This window comes from Lycium ferocissimum, chromosome 5, assembly GCF_029784015.1.
Source record: "Lycium ferocissimum isolate CSIRO_LF1 chromosome 5, AGI_CSIRO_Lferr_CH_V1, whole genome shotgun sequence".
Taxonomy (NCBI): domain Eukaryota; kingdom Viridiplantae; phylum Streptophyta; class Magnoliopsida; order Solanales; family Solanaceae; genus Lycium; species Lycium ferocissimum.
Genome location: NC_081346.1, coordinates 51,873,171 through 51,894,382, shown reverse-complemented (window position 1 = coordinate 51,894,382; position 21,212 = coordinate 51,873,171). Strand labels below are relative to the sequence as shown.

General features: G+C 37.8%; 1 protein-coding gene across 1 annotated transcript; it reads right to left on the bottom strand.

The window, feature by feature from the left end:
• Positions 1-12,388: 12,388 nt before the first annotated feature.
• Positions 12,389-17,903, bottom strand: LOC132057811 (uncharacterized). The gene is made up of 7 exons (XM_059450412.1): positions 17,755-17,903; positions 17,043-17,659; positions 16,576-16,998; positions 13,579-13,730; positions 13,365-13,485; positions 13,222-13,278; positions 12,389-12,705 (listed from the first exon to the last, which is right to left on the bottom strand). The coding sequence occupies exons 1-7, from the start codon at positions 17,901-17,903 to the stop codon at positions 12,389-12,391; spliced, it is 1,836 nt and encodes a 611-aa protein (XP_059306395.1).
• Positions 17,904-21,212: the final 3,309 nt, after the last annotated feature.

The window sequence follows — 21,212 nt, the reverse complement described above, 5'->3', positions numbered from 1 at the left end:
TAACAAGTTGTCATATTGAAGAAACAAGCACTCTTCTTCCCAAACAATTGCACCATGTAGTAGAGGAACTTCAATTTAGTAGGAAAATCACAAAATTCAAATTTTAGAGGCAAGATTTTTTAGGGTGATTTTGGAAACCTTAGGGCCGAATATGCCCTTCTTTTATTGCTCTTCTTGCTTTGTTCTTTCTCTTCTTATGTTTCTTGAAATTTCTAATGGATAGAGCTCACTTATATAAATTATAACACATGGGAAATTATTTAAAATGAGGGTTGGGCCAAGGCCATGTTGGCCGGCCACCCTCCTCATTTTGGGCCAAAAATTCTCTTTTTTTTTTTTTTTTGAGCCCAATGACTTAAAATTCTCGTTTTGTAATTCCCGAAACTAATTTTCAAAATTCCGATTTTGCCCTTGGCCTTCTCCGATGTCTCCACATCAATATTTCTCATAAACGTCACACACATCATAACTAAAATCAAAATATTACCTTATAACATACAAGTCACACTTGTCTCAAAATTTTTGAATACGCGAAAACACGGGATATAACACCCGCAAAGTTTGTAATGGAGTTCGTCATTATGGACATCAAAACAAGCTATAACCTGTTATTGGGCCGACCATGGTTGCACGCCGCCAGGGTTGTAGCATCTTCATTACACCAGTCTCTCAAATTCATATGGGATGATCAAGAAGTCGTGAATCATGACAAAGGAAGTGTCCACAACTATCCGATAACTGTACAGGAGTATATAGAGAAGTCACCAGTGTGCGTTGATTTTCACACTGTTGAGCTAGCCATGGTAGATCGTAGGGGAGATGATGAAGATATTCCCATGTTGCTGGTCTATAAAATGGTTGCTATAACTATGATAAGGAGTGGGTTTGAACCCGGGAAAGATTTGGGAAAGAACTTACAAGGAATCAGAGAATCGGTAAGTATCAAACATGGGAAGTATCGATTTGGGGTTGGATATGAGCCATGTGAGGCAGAAGAAGAAGAAGAAGAAGCAGAATATGGGCCGAGAGCTCTCGTTGAAATGAGAAAGTCGTTCCCTCATCTATACCAGTCTTTCACAAAAGATACCCATTGGGTCACAACAGTGAGAATCCAGAAGAGGGTTTAAGGACATTATTTTGGGTAGAAGAATGCGCAGCCATCATTGAAGAATGCTTTGAAGCATTAGAGATTCGCCATGCTGAATCAGGAGAGACAACAAGTGGATGGAATTCTACCCCGTTGTTTACTCTGAAGTTGCAAGAATTCTCATTTTCAGAAAAAATGGCGAAAGTCGGCTTTGAGGCCCGATTTATCGCCTTTTCATGTTTTATTTACGTGTTGTTTAATAACGAAAATGGCTCGATGTTCCATTCTGAGTTAGGACCACAGTTTGTATCACTCTTTTAAATTTCAATGAAAACGCCTCAAAACTTATACTAAAGACAAAAATTGTTTTACTATATATATATATATATATAAACGCGCAGATAAAATTGCTTTTACATGATTAATAACCGTGTTATTTTGTTTTACAGTAATAATACAGAGGCCACAAATAATGTCATGACATGTTACGAAACAAGTAAAAATAACGGCGAACAAAATGACGATCAAGAAGAAGAGATAACTAAACCAGAAGGGTTGGTAGATGTCGAAGAAGAATATGAGAACAGACCAACACCAAACCTAGAGGAAACAGAGGCATTTAATCTAGGAAATGAAGAGTTGGTTCAGGAAACTAGAATAAGTGTGCACTTGACAGAAGCTGAGAAAGAAGGGTATCGGAGTTTGTTGAAAGAGTATGAAGATGTTTTCGCTTAGTCCTAAGCCGATATACCGGGTTTCAGTACGAACATTGGTGCCCATAGGTTGCCGATCCTTGAAGGATTTTCCCCGGTAAAATACAAAATCAGGCAGCCTAAGCCTAATGTCAGCATTCGAATTAAAGAAGTGGAAAAGCAAATCCAGTCAGGAGTTGTTGAAGTGACACTGTACCCGGCATGGCTGGAAAACAAAGTCCCGGTACAAAAGAAAGATGAGAAAATAAGGATCTATGTGGATTATTGTGATCTTAACCATGCTAACCTAAAGGATAATTTCCCACTCCCGAACATTCACATACTTATTGATAACTGCGCCAAGCATGAGGTGCAATCTTTGGTGGATTGTTACGCAGGCTATCATCAGATACTGATGGATGAAGAAGATTCTCAAAATATGGCATTCATCAGGCCATGGGGAGTGTATCATTACCGGGTAATGCCTTTTGGGCTCAAAAATACCGGTGCTACTTACATGAGGGCAATGACCGCCATCTTTCATGATATGATGCATAGAGAGATTGAGATGTATGTGGATGACGTCATCATAAAATCCCGAGTGGGTGAGGACCACCTCGAATATTTAAGAAGATTCTTTGACAGACTCTGCAAGTACGATTTGAAGTTGAATCTTGCAAAATGTGCATTTGGAGTGCCTGCTGGAAAATTAGTAGGGTTCATAGTCAGTCGTCATGGTATTGACTTAGATCCCACCAAGATCAAAGCAATCCAAGAACTACCATTGCCAAGAATAAAGAAAGAGGTCATGAGTTTCTTAGGAAGGTTGAATTACATCGGACGCTTCATCACTCAGTCCATAGTAATCATAGAGCAAATCCTCAAACTCCTCAAGAAAGATGCTCCAACTAAATGGACAGAGGATTGTCAGAAAGCCTTCGACACAATCAAGAGATACCTGTCAAATCAACCCGTTTTGGTCCCGCCAAGGCCAGGAAGTCCTTTGCTGCTATACATGTCGGTATTAGAAAATGCTTTTGGGTGCATGTTGGCACAAAATGACGAAACAGGTAAGAAAGAGAGAGCCATCTATTACATCAGTAAGAAGTTCACACCCTGCGAATTCAGATATTGCTTGGTGCAAAAGATGTGTTGCGCTCTAACCTGGGTGTCTCAGAAGTTGAGACATTATATAGCTACATATACAACCTATTTGATCCCAAGAATGGATCCATTAAGGTACATCTTTCGCCAGCCTATGCCCATACGGAAGTTGCTCATATGGCAAATGCTATTAAGTGAGTTCGACATTCAATATGTCGCGCGAAAGCAAAGCGCAAGGGAAAGTTCGCGCATCTATCGGCGGAAGCCCGATAGATGAGAATCCCGTACCTTTATAGACTTACTTCCTGGATAAAGAAATAATGACAATTGAAGGCGAAGAAAGTGAAGACGAGTCAGGATGGAAAGTATACTTTGATGGAGCGGTCAACTTTAAAGGATTAGGAATCGGAGCCGTCTTAGTTCCAAACTCGGGCCAATACTATCCAGTGGTAGCCAAGTTGAGCTTCAGTTGCACTAATAACATGGTTGAGTACGAAGCATGTATCTTGGGTCTACGTGTAGCCCTCGACATGGATGTGAAACATCTTCAGGTAATCGACGACTCGGATTTGCTCATTCATCAGGTTCGAGGAAAGTGGGCCACCAAAAATGAAAAGATCATACCATATGTTGGACTTGTGCAAAGATTGCGTCGGTTCCAACAGGTCAAGTTCAAACACATACCAAGAACCCAGAATCAGTTTGTTGATGCGTTGGCGACAATAGCATTCATGATTCATCATCCCGACAGTAGATACATTATTCCTTTCAAATTGAAATCAGAGATCAACCAACCCACTGTGCTTTTGTAGGGGCAGAGACTGACAGAAAACCTTGGTACGTTGACATTAAAATGTTCTTGGAGAAAGGAGAATATTCTGAAGGAATCACCTTAAATCAGAAGAGGAGTATTAGGAAGTTAGTGAATGGTTTCTTCCTCAACAAGAATGTCCTGTACAAAAGAACTCCAGATTTGGGATTGCTTAGATGCTTTGACTCTGTCGAAGCTACAAAATTGTTTGAAGAAGTGTATGCTGGAACCTGCGGACCTCACATGAATGGGTTCGTACTAGTGAAGAAAATCTTAAGAACAGGTTATTACTGGATGAATATAGATAATGATTGTAGCAAATTCGTCCAAAAATGCTACAAGTGTCAGATTCATGGAGATTTGATAAAGGTTCCTCCAACAGAACTGAATGCTATGACGTCGCCTTGGCCATTTGCCGTTTAGGGCATGGATGTCATAGGGCCAATTGAGCCAGCTGCGTCAAAAAAACACCGTTTCATTTTGGTCTCCATAGACTACTTCACCAAATGGGTGGAAGCAGTATCTTATACATCAGTAACAAAGAAAGTGGTCACAGATTTTGTACGCAACAACATCATATGTCGATTTGGCATTCCAGAATTAGTCATAACAGACAATGGGGCCAATCTGAATAGCCACTTGATGAAAGACATGTGTGCACAGTTCCAAATCACCCACCGAAATTCAACCGCATACCGACCACAAATGAATGGGGCTGTAGAAGCCACCAACAAGAACATCAAGAAAATCCTCCGAAAGATGATTGATAACTACAAAGACTGGAATGAACAATTGCCTTATGCATTACAGGATACCGTACTACCGCTAGGACTTCAACTGGAGCCACTCTGTACCTATTAGTGTATGGCACTGAAGCAGTAATACTAGCCGAAGTAGAAATCCCTTCACTTCGAATAATACAAGAAGCTGAGTTGGACGATGCGGAATGGATCCGCAAGAGGTATGAGCAACTATCTTTGATAGATGAAAAGATGATGATTGTTGTTTGCCATGGTCAACTATACCAACAAAGGATAGCACGAGCTTTCAACAAGCATGTGAGAACTAGGGTTTTTCAAATTGGGCAATTGGTGCTCAAACGAATATTCCCTAATCAAGAAGAATACAAAGGAAAGTTCACACCAAACTGGCAAAGCCCATATATAGTGTGAAAAGTACTGACAGGAAGAGCAATAATACTTGCTGAAATGGATGGTCAAGAGTGGCCAAGAGCAATAAATTCAGATGCAAACAAGAGATACTACGTGTGAAGAAGAAGACAACTGCGAGGATTCAGAGTTTCCATAGTTTAGGTTTTCTTTAGTTGCATTCCCTTTGCTTGTAATTTTGCATTTTTCTTAGAAAAAACCAAATCCAAAATCATGTACGAACTACGCAAGGACCTGATTCCCTATACTTATAAGGGGATACGTAAGCGCTTTTCCAAGCTCAGTCGCTTTAACCAAAAAATCCAAAATTACGCATTCTGAACTATGTTATGGCCTAATTCCCATCTGGGATATGTAGGCGCTCTCCCGAGCTCAGTCATTCCAAATAAAATTCCCAATAAACCTTAGGAAACCTCAGAAATGATTTAGTAAGAGAATGATAAAGGTAACCCCACAAGAAAACTAGGGCAGAATTTTTGAGAAGGGTCTCAAAATTTCCTCAAGCGCGGCGAAATCAAGAAATGATATGTACACACTTACACTGGGGAAAATTTTTTTAGAGGGCGTCAAAAATTCCTTCAACATAACAAAACTCGAGTTGGTAGAAAGACGTATACAAACTGGGGCAAAATTTTCGAAAAGGATTCAAAAAATTTCACGAGTCGAGATCAAGAAGAAGAAGAAACGGGAGACCTTGCTTGAGTAACTAATGTCATAACATTAAAAAGGCGTATATAAAATATTATTTTCAAAACGTATAAGCATATATTTTCAAAAAAAATCATCGCACAAAAAACTTTTCTTAGCTCTACTAGAAAATAAAAGATTTTAAGGAAAACGAGCATCCTTTCATGCCGAGATATGAACACAGGAAGTCCATACGCAGGAAAAGCGGTCAGCCATATAGGAAACTGACAAATATTTTTGTGGATGCAGGAACAGGCAAGCATGGATGTTTTACACTAACTCGCTTGCTAGAATGTTTAAAATAGGGTAACGACAAAAAGCCAAGCGAAGAAAAAGTGTCAAAGAATAGCGGCACAAAAGAGTGTATGAAAGGGTAATGAAGCCCTCCCTAAGTAAAGTTAGCTTTACGCTGATAAGTTTGTTCGTTTTGCAGAGCACGAAGATTTTTACAAAAAGAGAATTTTAAGACTATTGAAGGATATAATCAGGGTACCAAAAGCTGGGTCTCCACTAAAAAGTATTGTATCAAGGTATTGAGACAACGGCCTAGACATCGCATGGCTTGCCTTGATACATTGGCTGAGTGGACGTCCAAAAATCTAAAAAATTAAAATGACGCGTTGATATCAGTCTTGAAATGCTGCTATTCATAATCGAGTCTAGTCCTTTTGGGAGATATGAACCCTGTCGACGGGCGGGTATTTTTTCCTAGAGTCAAAAGGAAAGTGTAAGTCATGCCACCAAGGTAAGCTTCATTCCTCAAAATGACGATATGGATTAAACGACTACGTGCCGAAGGGGCTGAGTCATTATCCATATATATAGCCAAAAATAGGTAGCATAATTCCGAGGTTGATGTCCGCAATCATTGGAATACGAATGTGATTCCTACATCAAGATTTGTGGTCGCTATCGCAGTCTATTTCAAGTTAACATAATCATGGTTCAGGGATAGTGGAAGTCATGAGAAAAGGCTCCGCACTTGAATATGCAGTAGTTAACTTGAAAATTCTGACTAGATGTTGTAATTCTGGATACAGAGGTTAGTAGTCATCATGAAAGGAATATGATACTGCTCTCGGATGTACAGTTTACATTTGGGTATTTTTTACTATAGGTGATGTTAGACCAACTAGTATGCCACGGTCACCGTATGCGGATAACGGGACATGCGACACCAGATTTGGACAGTCATCGCGAAATGCAAACATGATGTGATGCCAAATTTTTGAAGGTAGCGGACATTGTAAGAAACAAAAATGGCCCCGCACAAGAAAACATGGGTTTCATGATTGACATATCGACTTACGAAAATGACAACCAGACTGGGGTGTGTAGGTTCGCAGAAATGTGGTATAGCCCGACCCAGATCCCAACAGAAGTTATCATTGAACGATGGAAACATCTGAAAATGATGAAAAAAAGAGCCGGTCAAAGTATCGTGATTATTATCCAGAGTAGATCATCTTTTCAAATTAAAAAAAAAAATATATATATATATATATACACGAAAAACACACACTCGCATGAGAAAAGAAAGAAGACAAACAAGCATTTGCGAAAAGACGGACGTAATATTGGAGGATGACTTCAAAATGGCAAATTACCATTCAGGTATGACTACATTGAAATCAAAGTTTTCAAAAAACTAACGCGCAGGACTCAAAAGATTTGGAAACGAGCTAGAAGCTAACGAAGAGGGAAGCAAAAGCCGGATTCAAAACATGCGAAGCATACGTGGAACTTTTCTTGGGCAACCGGTCAAAAGTCGTGTACGAGAGTCAAGCTCTCTACACCAAGATTGGAATGTCACTTCAAGCAACTAAACCCTAATGAATCCTTTCAAAACCGCCTCCGATTTAGATTTTCAACCGGAAATAGCTAAAGGCATTCCCACATAAAGGGATATTCCTTTTCAGGCTATCGAACCGAACTACAATTGGCCTGATTCCCAAGGCCAGGGATATGTAGGCTACTCAAGTTTCGAGGATTGGCCATATTCCTATAATTATCTCGAGACACCTTAGGGTAGTTTAAAGAAAATTCCTATTTTTCACTGTCCTCATAAGAGTCATAACTACAAACAGCCTGAATTCTCATGTAGCCTAAGATATGTAGAAGCCCAGAAATCGGGGTCCGGCCATACTTTCAAAATTTTGCACAAAAAGAACTGTAATTTCTATTATTAGGTAAAAATTAGGTTTGTCAAATTCGTAGTTCAAGGATGGCCTTGTCATCCTTGAACTTCGAAGAGGCAATTGTTGACACCTAATTTTCACCTCATAAAATGTGTATTTTAATTTTCAAATTTTCCGAGTCCAAGACGGAGTAAGGATGCCCTTAAAAAATCAAAAATCTTAAAATCCCGAGAAAATTACAAAAATTGACTTTAATTATTAGTCCTATAAAAATTAACAATTATAAGAAATTACGAGTTATTTTCTTTCGCAAATATAATATGAAAAGATCAGACATATCCCGCTCTGTCTAACTTGAAAAATTGGTAATTAAAAATGACGTCTAAGTTATGGCTCATTTTGACCGCGTTTTTCACATTCTTGAATATTCTCCTGAACTATGTCGATATTAGGCTTGTTTTAAAGCTAATATCTTGAATCTACGAGTTTTAAATTTTTATTAGCCTAAATAATTATCTTACTTAGTGATACGCATACTTATAATATATAGTCTTTAATTGTTTTAAAATTAGGAGGGGGGAGGGGGTTTAACTTAAATAGTTTAAAAACTTTAGGGTGGGGATGTTAAAATAAGGGGGGATGGAAGTTTATTAAAAATAACTTCCAAACCCCCCACCCCCCTCCCAGTTTCATTTCCTTTCCCCGACCTTCTCCATTTCTCTTTCAGGCGATATGGCAGCTAGGTTTCTGACCACCTCTGGTGGCATTTCACGGCAAATTTTTTGTCATTTTTAACCAAAATTAAGAGGACTTTTATGTCCTCTCATGTGTTCTTGTGATTACCAGGTTTTATTTAGCTATTTACAGTCGTTGAGCCGTGTATTGTGGATGTTGCACAGGTCTGACCACGCATGATGGTTGCCATGGGTGGGACCTTAAGTCTCTAGCCATCTTGTGCGCCACATGCCCTTATGTGAGAAAACCTAGGGTAATTTCCACGAAATTACCAAGGGGTGTTCGAATTTGGGGGATTTTATCTTATTGGTATAATTGCACCATTGGAATTGTACCACGAGATATTGTGTACTGGCAAGCATACTATTCCTTGTATTATCTGATTTTTATGAATTTTATCTGATTTTAGGTTACAAGTTTGTTAGTTTTTCATTTTGTCCTATCTGATATTATTTTGAATTGGGAATAGGGTACGAATATGGGGAATTTGGGGAGAAAATTTGGGGCCAGGTGTCCTTCTATTTTAGTCCTAAGATTCCTACAGATTTGGGGGTTATAAATTGGTGGGGGGTTAACGAAGAGGGGGAGATTTTCTAATTCCCTGAAAAAAGCTTGTTTCATATACTATACAGTTTTTATATATATATATATATATATATATAAAGAGTGCAATATAGAAAAAGAGAGAAGAAAAACGTATAAAAAAAGAGGCAATTTGAGGATAGAAAGGGGTATCATTGCTTGAAGTGTGATTCAATCTTCCTTTGATCTTTAGGTTGCCTCAAAATAAGGTAGCATCACATTTCAATCCTAGTTTTTTTCATTTTCTGTAATAGTTATCTATGTCTACCTATCCTATTTGTTAGTTAGAATGATCCTATTTTAAATCTGATATAGTTTGTTTTGTTTAAAATGAATGGTTATGTGTTCTATTCTTGATAGCTAAGGCTGAATAATGTTAAATGAGGTTCAAAGCTAGTGGTTTTAGTAAAAAAATGAGAAAGGAAAGCAGTTTTTAGGATGGAAATTTAGGTTCTAAGTTAGTAAATGCTAATGATTTTGGTTCAGGGTTAGTTATTTATAATGGTCTTGATAAGAACACTTAAAATTGTTTTCAAATCTGCTTTAGACTGTAACTTCAGGCTTCCTTTGCTTTGATTCGATATTCTTAGAATTAGAACCTCTTTTTAGTCTAGACATGTACTTCTAAATCAGGTTTAATTCTGAATATTAAAAAATGATTTCTTTCTACCCTTATTGATTGAATATGGACCTATTTTTTGTGACTAAGGTCATTATGGAATGATTTGTTTTCATAAAAATTTTAAACTAGCCTAAGCAAACAAGATAGATCAAAAAAATAGACTATGAAATCCCGTATTGAGATACCATTAAAGCTTGAGGAAAAGAGGAAGTTTTGTGTGGTTCTGAGTAGAAAAACAGAGTTTGCAATCCCTTTTAACCAATAAAACTATTAAAACTTGATATTTAGTTTAAAGATTTTAAGGTTTCAGAATTGTATAAGTGCAGGTTAGAGTCTAAAATGAAGATTAGATGCCTTGGATGATTCTTAACTTTTCCTAATAGTTCAATAGGAGTATAAATTTATCTTATGTGTGATTTAGGGAGTCTTTGAGATCCTGAAATTGGTCAAGTCTAAATAATTGAAACATGTTTTTGCTTAATTTTTCCTATAAGCTTATACAGTCTTATGTGTGTTTCTTGTTTGGGAAATTTTGAAGGCTTATGAAACAAATTAGGCCTGAAATGCCCTCTGTTCCAAATATTTGTTTTGTTTGAGGTCATCTAAGTAAAAAAAAAAATCATTCTTTTCCTTTGTTAGTTTAGCTTACCTCCCTTCTCTGTTTTAGGATAAGCTTCAATACGTGCATTGTCCATTTTTTTTTCTTTGTATACATTGCTTTGATTGTGTTGATCAGCATTTTCCTTGATATAGGATGAGTATCATGTGTCCTCTATGAGTCTTTTCCCAATTCCTTTTGAACTGTTGGATCTTTTGTTTGTAACTGCCTTTGATTGTGTGACTTGTAATGTGAGCAATTTGACTTAAGATAATTTCTAGGCTAGGCTATGTCCCCATATTAGCCTCATTGAGACACTCTTAAGTCTCTTGAAACCAGTCTAGCTTGAGATGTCTCTTTGTGTGATAGTATTGTTGCCTTGTACGCTGTTTAGAATAATATCACTATTTTTTTTAAGCAAAACCAATCAGCCTGATGCTGTTGGATTTTATTAAAAAATAATCAAAGATATTTACAGAACAAAATGAAAGAAAGGTGAAAAAAGCTATACTACTCTATCCTAGGAAATGAGAGTAAAGTCTAAGCCTTGTTTGAATAGCCAAGTGTAACAATGAAGAAACTGCAAACAAGAACACTCCTTCTTTGGATTGATGCCATTATCAGTCACCTCAAGCTCTCACCAGGTGCTATGGTATCTAATCTCACTGAAAATCTTTCAAGAAGAGGTGTGGTATGAAGCTCCTCATGGTTGCAGTCCTTTGCTGTCCAATATCTCCGATCAATCTTACACATGAGGTTATGTTGACTGTTTGTAGCTGGATTAGGTAACTAAGGAGATCCTGTTAGTAGGATGAACATTTCTGTTAATACCACACACTAACAAGGATGACCTTAGTCATCCAACCAGGACTACAACAATCTGATCAAACTGTTATCATGAACCTTTACTTCCTTGTGAAACTAAATCATGTGTCATCACTTGTTGGCATGTATACAGAGATCAGATGCATATGAATTCAGTCTGGTTCTCTATTTCTTGCTTCTGAAGTTAGGCATCATCATCTTATCACTATTAAGAATCTTGTTTGCACCTGTTGGCAACTCAGAAAATGAATGAAAATGAATTGTACCTGCAAAATCAAAAACCAAGTTAGTTAAAAAAATCAGCAAGTGCATTGCCTTCCCTAAGGGTATGAGCAAACTGCATTTGTCCCTTGTTCCTCCAAAAGTTGATCTTACTAACTTCCATACTGATCTTCCATGGAATCTCCCATATTCCTTGAATAATGTTTATCATGGATAGAGAATCTGATTCAATCACTACAGGCACCAGATCATTTTTAATACGTAACTCAATTCCATCCAATATAGCTACGATTCTCAATGTGATGTTAGTTGTATCACTATTTTCTTGCCCTTTGAAGATATATCGGTTTTCAACCTCATCTCTAATGCAGAAAGCCTGAACTCAACCCCGGATTACCCACCAGAGGCCCCATCTGTATTGCACTTGAACCAGCCAGCATCAGGAAACTTCCATTGCACCATCTTATATCCTATTCTAGGCCTGTAATCCTCCAAATATTTCACCATGTGAGGCCAATCATGTGGAATATTTCTCAGCCAAGGATATAATGTCTTCACCAGTTGTTGTAGATTGTAGTTGATCCCATTTATCACCTTTATTTTATTCATCTTACCCCCATGCATGATAGTATTTCTTCTCTTCCATAATTGCCAGCATATGAATGCTGGTGCAGCCTGCATAACTGACTTGAGTTTTGTAGGACCTTGCATATACCACCATTGCACTATTGTCTGATGAATCTGAATCCTTGGAAAAATTATCCCCACATCAGCATTGTAATATTGCCAAATTTCTGCTGCAAATTCACCTATTAGGAATAGATGTTGAATTGTCTCCTCCTGATGAGGGTTCAGACAGCATCTACATCTAGATACAATGTTGCTATTCATTCTCTTTAGTACATCATCCACTGGTATTTTGAACTTCCACAATCTCCAAAGGAAGAATGATATTTTGAAGGAACTCCTTTGAACCACAGTTTTGGAAAGTGAGCTGATGTTTGAGCCTTTTCCCCGAGCAAATTCCAAGCACTCCCTACGTTGAAATCTCCCCGTAGTACTAGCCATCCACCAGGCTTTATCTTTCTTCTCTGAATGCTCCACTATACTCAACTCTTATAGGATATGATCACACACATTACTTGGCAGCTTGTTATGCAATTTCTGTACATCCCAGCCTTCTGCATTCATAAAGTATGATACTTCTTCAATGCTGGTGTCAATCTGAAAATCTGGAGGTATTACCTGTTTGAGTGAACCAAGTTTAGTCCAATTATCTTCCCATACATCACATGCTCCATTTCTAGGTTCCCACCATATCTGTTGATCCACCTGATCCCTTGCTTCTAGCATTCTTTTCCACATTTGTGATCCACCTTTCCACTGCACTTCTGTAGGCTTCTTCTTCTTGCAATATTTATTCCACATGAAGGCTAACCATAATGTATTTGATGTTCTAAATCTCGATCATAATTTGGCAAAAAGGGCCTTAGACACATCATCTAGAGATCTGAATCCTAATCCTCCTTCTTCTTTTGGTAAACAAACCTTGTCCCAAGAGGGCAATGCCTCGCTTTTACCTTCTTCTTTAGTACTCCAAAGAAAACCTTGAAAAGATTTTATGAAGCTCATTAATGGTATATTTTGTGGGAACAACAGCTGACAAAGATGTGTATTGAAATACTCTGAAGCACACTATTGATAAGAACTGCTTTTCCACTAAAAGAGAGCAATTCTCCTTCCAATTTTGCAGCTTGTTTTTCACATTCTTGATAAGGTCATTGTAATATACCTTTTTCCTCCTTGAATGAAATATAGGGCATCCTAAGTATTTTAATGGAAATTGATCCCTTTTAAAGCCTGTAATCTGCTCCACCGCCGAGACAAATTTGCACCGTAAATCTTGTGATGCATATAAAAGGCACTCTTGCCTTTATTGATCAACTGACCTGAAATTGCCTCATAATCCTGCGCATCTTTCATAATTCTCTTCAATGACTCCCCTTCTGCATGCAAATATTATAGTATCATCTCGCATAAGCCAGTGTGATTGATATTTTGACTCCATTTAGGCATGCCATAGCCCACATACTCAGCATTGTCAAATTCTCGCATTTAGAGCTCTTGATAACACCTCGCCGATAAGATGAACAGAGTGCGGTGAAAGTGATCACTTTGTTTGACACCCCGGTTGAATGGAAAAATCCTTTGGCCTGACCATTGAAAAGGATGGAATACCAGTTATTTGCAATCAAGCTCCAAATAATGTCAATGAATTGACTAGCAAATCCCATTCTGCTGAGTACCTTTATCAAATATGACCAAGATACTCTATCATAGGCCTTTGCCATGTCCAATTTGATCACTACATTTGCTGGTTTACCCCTTTTTCTGATGTCTGTCACTATTTCTTGTGCCAATAGCACATTCTCAATAATGCATCTCCCTTGTACAAAACCTGCTTGGTTAATAGATATCAACTGTCACACCCTAATTTCCGATAGGGCATGATGGGCACCCGACCCTTATTTAGGGCCGAGCGAACCCGCTGACTCTCGTTATACTCATAATCATGCTGGGCCCTTAACTCTTAACATGAACGCATAATGAAAGCTTTCAAAAGAAACAAACTTTTCATCTTTCTCAAACCCAATAAAATCTGTAACATATGAAACTTGTAACACAATGCATAATAATACATCGGCTTATATAGCCGCTTACAAAACTGACATCTTATGTACACGACGCTGTCTGCAAAGTCTCTAACATAACTCCAGATACCATAGCAAAAGCACTCTGACTCGGCAACACTCCGGGAGGAAATGGAGCTCGCCAATCCAGCTGGAACATCTTCTACTAACATCTTCAACTCATCTGGGTGTACCTACGTGGCATGAAACGCGACCCCCGAAGAAAGGGGTCGCATGAATATGTACCGAGTATGTAAAGCATGGAATACAATTTGACCAAAATTGGATCATACTGAAGTAAAGAATATGGAAAATCATAAGACTTGCCTTTGAAAACATATATCATGCATGTCAAATGTCATATGATCATAGTATAAACATATAGCGTGTCCCGGCCCTTTAGTGAGGGACTCGGTAGGTAAAGTCATCATATGCATGAACATATAGCGTGTCCCGGCCCTCTAGTGAGGGACTCGATAAGTAAAATCATGTTATCATGTCATCATATATATATATATATATATATATATATATATATATATATATATACATAGCGTGTCCCGGCCCTCTAGTGAGGGACTCGGTGAATAATGCAAACCCACATGTGCACGAATGCGTGTCCCGGCCGGACTCGATTGAAAGACGTATTGAGCTTTGCACGAGCAGTAGTAAAATGAGAAACCATATGCACATAAATCATCATTACGTACTCAATGGATAAGTAAGTAGTGTGTGTTGCTCGAGAGTTAAAATAGTAATCATGTTAAGCTTTTTCAAAAAAATGTTGTTAGGACTGTACAAAGGAAACTCTCGGGGACCACGGATATGCATCAAACCAATCCGGGCCTGCCCATGAAATTTAAAGTCATTATACGTTATAGAATCATTTGCGAACATATCAAAGCAATCCGGTTCTATCTAAGAAAGTTACGGACATTTTTAGGCATAGGATCTTTTAAGAACAAAATTCTTTTTGCAACATTTGAAACCCAATCATACGTAGAACTTAAGGACAATAGTCCAACCGTATATAAAGAATGTCAACATTAAGAAACAAATAAGAATCGTAAACATACATCGGGACTTAGGAAAGGAATTACCCCAAAGCACATATCATGTCATATCTTACTTACGTCTAAGGCATGCCAAAAGAAGGAAAGAGTAAGCCTTACATACCTCGTCCGCTTCCTAAGCTAATCCGAACTTACGTCTCAGCTTCTCAAGATCTACAACAACGTCATTTGATATCAACATTAGCCATAAGCACTTAGGAATCCAATTCTACGCTATCACCTTATTTACAGAAATTTGAGCAGCATTTCCCCTATAAATTCAACAACCCCGAGAATTCAACTCGCCAAATCTTCAAGAACAATACCAACAACCATATAAACAACATCAATAATTAATTCAAATGCATTCTAACATTAGTAACTCTTCTTCCACATAATTCGACGACATTCCATTTATATTCAATTCAACTACATACATTCAAGTCAACATCGACGCTCACGTATTTAAATACTAATCCGAGATCATTCGAACAAGATTCAAGAATGCTTCCAACAATCCGCACAATATTCAAAACAACTCAACCATTATACTACCTTACCCGAAATTTCCCAATTCCAACAGGAACCACAACAACACATTTCTTTCTTCAAAATTCACAAACCCCACCAACAAACCACACTTTAATAACATTATTCTTATAAATGCAAGAAATTATATTAGAATCACTTTAGGTTCTAAATCAGCCCACAAACAATTACAATTTCAATTTGAGTCATCAAACCTTCATTTTCATCACATAATTCATAACAACAACAACTACAATACCAAATAAACTTAACTCATCATTCCTACACAACACTACATATATACACGGCCAAGACAACACACCATAATTTCGTGAATTCCATTCATTTCCACACTCCACGACACACACAAACCATGCATAGCATATGAAAATGAAGATTGAACCTTACCTTCTTCACCCCACTCCTTCACTCGGCTAGGCTTGTACATGGCAACAACGAACGGTTTTCTTGCTCCAACAACTACTCCACGTTAACGAGGACCTTCCAATTAGTAGAAAAACTAGAAGAAAAGAATTTTTCATGATCAATAGTTTGGAGGCAGTTTCGGCCAGCCCAAGGCCGATTGCCTTTCTCCTTCTTTTCTCCATATTTCTTGAACTTTCTAAGGTGATAAATGATGAAGATGATTTAATTAGTCATCTCATACTACTTATATAATTACACATGTGGACTATGGCCCACACCCCCACATGCACGGCCACATGCCCTTTTTATTCATGAATATTAAGTTTCCATAATTCATTTTCAACCCCAAACTTTCCTTAGTATTCCATGCCCATAAATCATAAGCAACTTACGCCTTAAATTAAAATCGGAGGTCGAAAGTCTTTATCTCGTACCCCGGAATAGTCCTGTTCTTAACTTATCACGGTTAACCCGGATTATCCCAATGTACGAAATACGGGATATAACATCAACTCTGGTAGCACAGCTTCCAATCTATCATGAACCACTCTTGACATCACTTTGTTGATAAAATTACTTAAACTTATAGGCCTTAAGTCTGAGTAACTTTGAACCAACTCCTTCTTTGGTAGTAGAACAAGATTTGTGTGAGTAACTGACTTTGGAAGAGTTTGACCCTGAAAGAAAGCCACCACCATCTTGTATACATCCAAACTAATAATATCCCAACATGCCTGATAGAAAATTCCAGGAAAACCATCAGGTCCACTAGCACTTGATCCGCTAAGGTTGAAAACAGCTTTTTTGACTTCATCAACACTAGGCATTTGACATAGTAGATCATTTCTATTTTGATCAATCAAAACACGAATGTGTGAAAATAAATTTTCATCTCCAATTAACTCTTCTGGTGAAAATTGTTGAGAATAAAAGTGCACAGCCTCATCTACCATTTGGTCATCATCCTCAATCCATGAACCATCTGAATTTTGAATTCTTTTGATCTGCAGTTTCCTCCTTCTTCCCTTTACTAGATTATGGAAAAATCTAGTATTTTTGTCTCCATCTACAAACCAATCCAGGCCTGATTTTTGTCTCCAATACTCTTCTTCATAATGCAAATATCTTTTAGTCTCAGTCTGAGCTTTCTGCAAAACCATCTATTTACTTGGCTTGGATTTTCTTCAAACAACTCTTCCTTTAATCTCACTATTTCCTCCCTTATGATCAGCTGCTTGAATATATCACCAAACACTTCCCTGCTCCATTTGGATAACACTCCTTTCAGCTTTTTCATCTTGCTTTTGAAGTTTATGAAAGGATCCTCATGCTCCCAAGTGGACCAATTCAGCCTGACTGTATCCAGGAAAGATGCATGTTCTATCCAAAATGATAGAAATTTAAAAGGTCTGAGCTGATTCTGATGCTTATCACCATAGGTACACAAAAGTGGAGCATGATCTGATCCAGTTCTTGCAAGATGTTCCACTTCAATATTTCCGAAGTTGTCCAGAAGCAGTGAATTCACCAACATCCTATCCAATCTCTCAAAAATACATGCTTCATCTGCTCTTCCATTCCACCAAGTGAAGGGACTTCCCTTAAATTTTACCTCTTCAAGATCACAGGAGTTTATGCGAAAAGCAAAGTCTTCTATATCCTGAGGTTGAATAGGATTACCCCTATCTTTTCTTCATCATTCAGAACCACATTGAAGTCTCCTCCTATTAACCAGGAACAAGATAAGGTATTGGAAAGATGATAGATATCCTCCCACAACTCTAGCCTTTCAGAAGCACTACATTTAGCATATACTAAAGTAGTAATAAGATGCTGATTCAAATCTTGTAAAAAACGCTTCAAAGTAATCAACTGAGGGGAATCCCTCGTAACTTCTACATCTATATTATCACCACAAAGTACCGATTTTACCATTACGATTTGGCAATAGCTAAGCACATGCCCAACCTCCTCCTATAATGGTTTATTGTCCTGATATGTTGAAATGGTTCCATGAGAGCAATCAAAAAGAATTTGTGATGTCTGTTTAACATTTGTAACCTATGAAAGGCTATTTGTGTTTTCACTGACCTAATGTTCCAAATGAATTATTTTAACATCATTTAACATTAGATTTAGTAGCATTCCTCTTTGGTACCACCCTGAGTGGAATTTGCTTGTCAATAGCATTCTTCTTGCCTTTCTTCTGACCCTTATTGTTAGACTTGCTATTAGGAGATATATCAGCCTGTTTAAGAATGTTTTCCTTATTTTGCTTAATATTCTCCTCCTTGTCTTCTTTATGGAGATCTCTGACATCCTCCTCTACTTTCAAGACATCTATATTATGAGAGATCAGGTCATGTAGCTCTTTGACTGGGGAAGACTTTCTACAAAATGTCACCTGTTGATGCTCAGTATGTGAAATCACCATTGCCTTTTCTGAGGAAGAATGATTTGGTGGATCTGCATCTTGCTCCACATACATCTGCTCGTTCATCTTGTCACTTGTGGAATCTACAGCTGTTGCCTCTATTAATTGCACAATTTCCTGCACTTTTCCTTCTCTTTGCACAGGATTATGAATTATCACTGAGGGAGAACCCTCTGTAGCCTCTTTTAATCCATCTAATCCTGTATCATCAACAGCCACATGTTCATCATGATCAGGATAAACTTCTTATTTTTGCACCTCCTCTTTGTCTGGAACCTCTACTTGCCTCAAACTTGTTCCCTTTTCTGCTGTATTGGTGCCACCATGATTTCCTTCAAATGATTCTTCCACACTGTCCTTTTTACTAGAGTCTCCATCAGTATTACCTTGTTCTCCATCTTCCTGTTGCCTTTCTCCTGTATTCAGTTCCTTTTCCTCCACCTTATCAGCCCATGAGTAATGAATTTCTTCTTCCTGAGTAATGCCTGGCATAACTTCCTGATCTATTTGCTGACCTTGTATGGAAACTTGAGTAGTGTTATCCACATTTGTTTGTTCCATATCTGCATTATTCAGCCTAGTCTCCACCTGATTACTTTGACCATCCTTTTTGCCATTTACATTAGAATTCTCCCCATTAGCTTTGGATGTACTTGTACTTGGTATCTCACCTTCCTCCACAGTGTTTAAAACATCAAATTTGTTTTGCACCATCACTTGTACTTCTGAATCAGCATTATTCTTTGCATCAGTATTCTCAACTTTGCTTTCATTCACCTTATCAGAATTGTTAGTTTTTGGGACAAACTTCATCATATGATAATTCCTGCCATAATACCATCTATGTGCCTCATGCTTGCCTTTATCCTGAAAAGTTTGTTCCTTTTGATTTCCTGTATTCTTCACCCTTTTATCTGAGCCTGTAACCTCAACATCTGTTGTTTTCTTCAATTCAGGATGAAGGATTCTACACTCATTTGTAGAATGGCCTTGTATCTTACATTCAGTACAATATTTTGGTAAGAAATCATATTGAATTTTGACTTTTATCTTCCTGATGTCTTTTGTATCCTCATCCTCTATTTCCAACATCAGAAACTTAGGTAATTCAGCAAGAAAATCAACTTGGACCTTGACTCTAGCACAACTAGGTCGAGTCTTGTTTATGGTTGCCAAGTCCAATCAGAAAGGCTTTCCAACAGCAGAAGCCATAGTAAACAAAGATTCTTTGACAAAGAAAGTAGGTAATAAGTTTGGAAAAGAAATCCACGCCATGCCTGAGATGTTTCTTCATCTACTTTGAACTTAGAGTCATAGATAAGGGGCCTCATTTGATAAGTAAAACCATCTTTAACCTTCAAATAATATGCACCTTTGGACGTAAGGTTGATAAAATCTTCCATCAGTGAGCATCTGATCAATACATGTCTTGGCCTAAATAAACCAACCTTACAGTCTCCTTTTAAGCCACATTGTGATGGTATAATGTTGCGTAGTTCTTCCAACTCCGGCCATCCATGAGAAAATTTGCCTATTCTTTTATGTTGAAGGTCTTCCAATATCTCCATTCTTTTGATTTCAGCCTGGGTCCACTTCACCATTGGAATACCATCAATATACGTGAGATTCTTCCTAGGTATAGGCTTACATTGCTGCTTTATTGCTGTACAGACTTCCTCTCTACCCGTTAAGGTATTGGCAAAGCTTTTTGAAGAAGTAGGGTATTTAGAAGAGTTTATGTTAGGGTTTGAAGAATTAAGGTTTGGTTGAGATGAAGATGAAGGAGGTAGGTTGGATTGAGGTAGAGGTGGAAATATGATTGAGGAGGTTAGAGGGAGAGGCTGGTCAGCCACCGACGACGGCTGACCAGTGGTCGGAATGGCCATGTTACGGCTAGGTTAGGGTTTATAGTATTAGGGTTTGCATGAACTTTGAGGAGAGAGAAGATAGTGTGTTAGGTGTTCATAGAACCTGCTCTTCTCCGTTACCTAACATAGCATCAAAAACATATTGGATTTGACTTTTTGGGTTTATGAAGCTATAATATCACTATTTTGGAAGAAAATTGAACCTTTTTTATAACTGGAATCTTTAAGATTGAGATTTTAAGAGGGAAGAACCTGTTTGGACTCAAAAGCCAATGGAAAATGATTGATAAGGTAATAAGAAAAGGATTCTACTTAATCCAGTGACTAATATGGTTATTATGGTGCATTTGTCGTTTCTTTTTTTTCTTTTTTTAATCTGGCTGAACATCTACAAAATTCAAAAATGGTTCATTTGACTTCTTTTTGAACTCTGAGATTGCTGAGTATGGTTTAGAGTCTCTAAAAATTGAAGAATGTGCTTAAAATAGGAATTTGACAAGTCTGTGACCTGTCCAGTTGATTTATTGAGCACAATTTGAGTTTTATTTGAATTTGTGAATACACTAGTCATTTGTTTAAGTCTTGTTGAGTTTGCCTTGACTAGGTAAGTTTTCAAACACCCCTTTGCTTGCTAAACCATGTAGTAAATAAGAAAAGCTAAAGTATTAGCCAAGAAGTGAGACCTTGAGACTAAGTATAGCACTAAGGTCATGATCTCCCTACTTTTGTTTGCTTATGGATGAGCCTGAGACCTGCATATGTGGTCCTATGTCTACTGTTTGATCATAATACCCCCTAAACATCTGTGGTTTGCCAATAATCTTGCTTGATCCATGATTGCTTTTTTTTAAAGTGGTTTCTTGATGCTTATAGATTTTTTTGTCCCAATTTGATTACCTTTTGCATCTTAGCTGAACCCTGTCTTGATCCTACCTTTCGTGA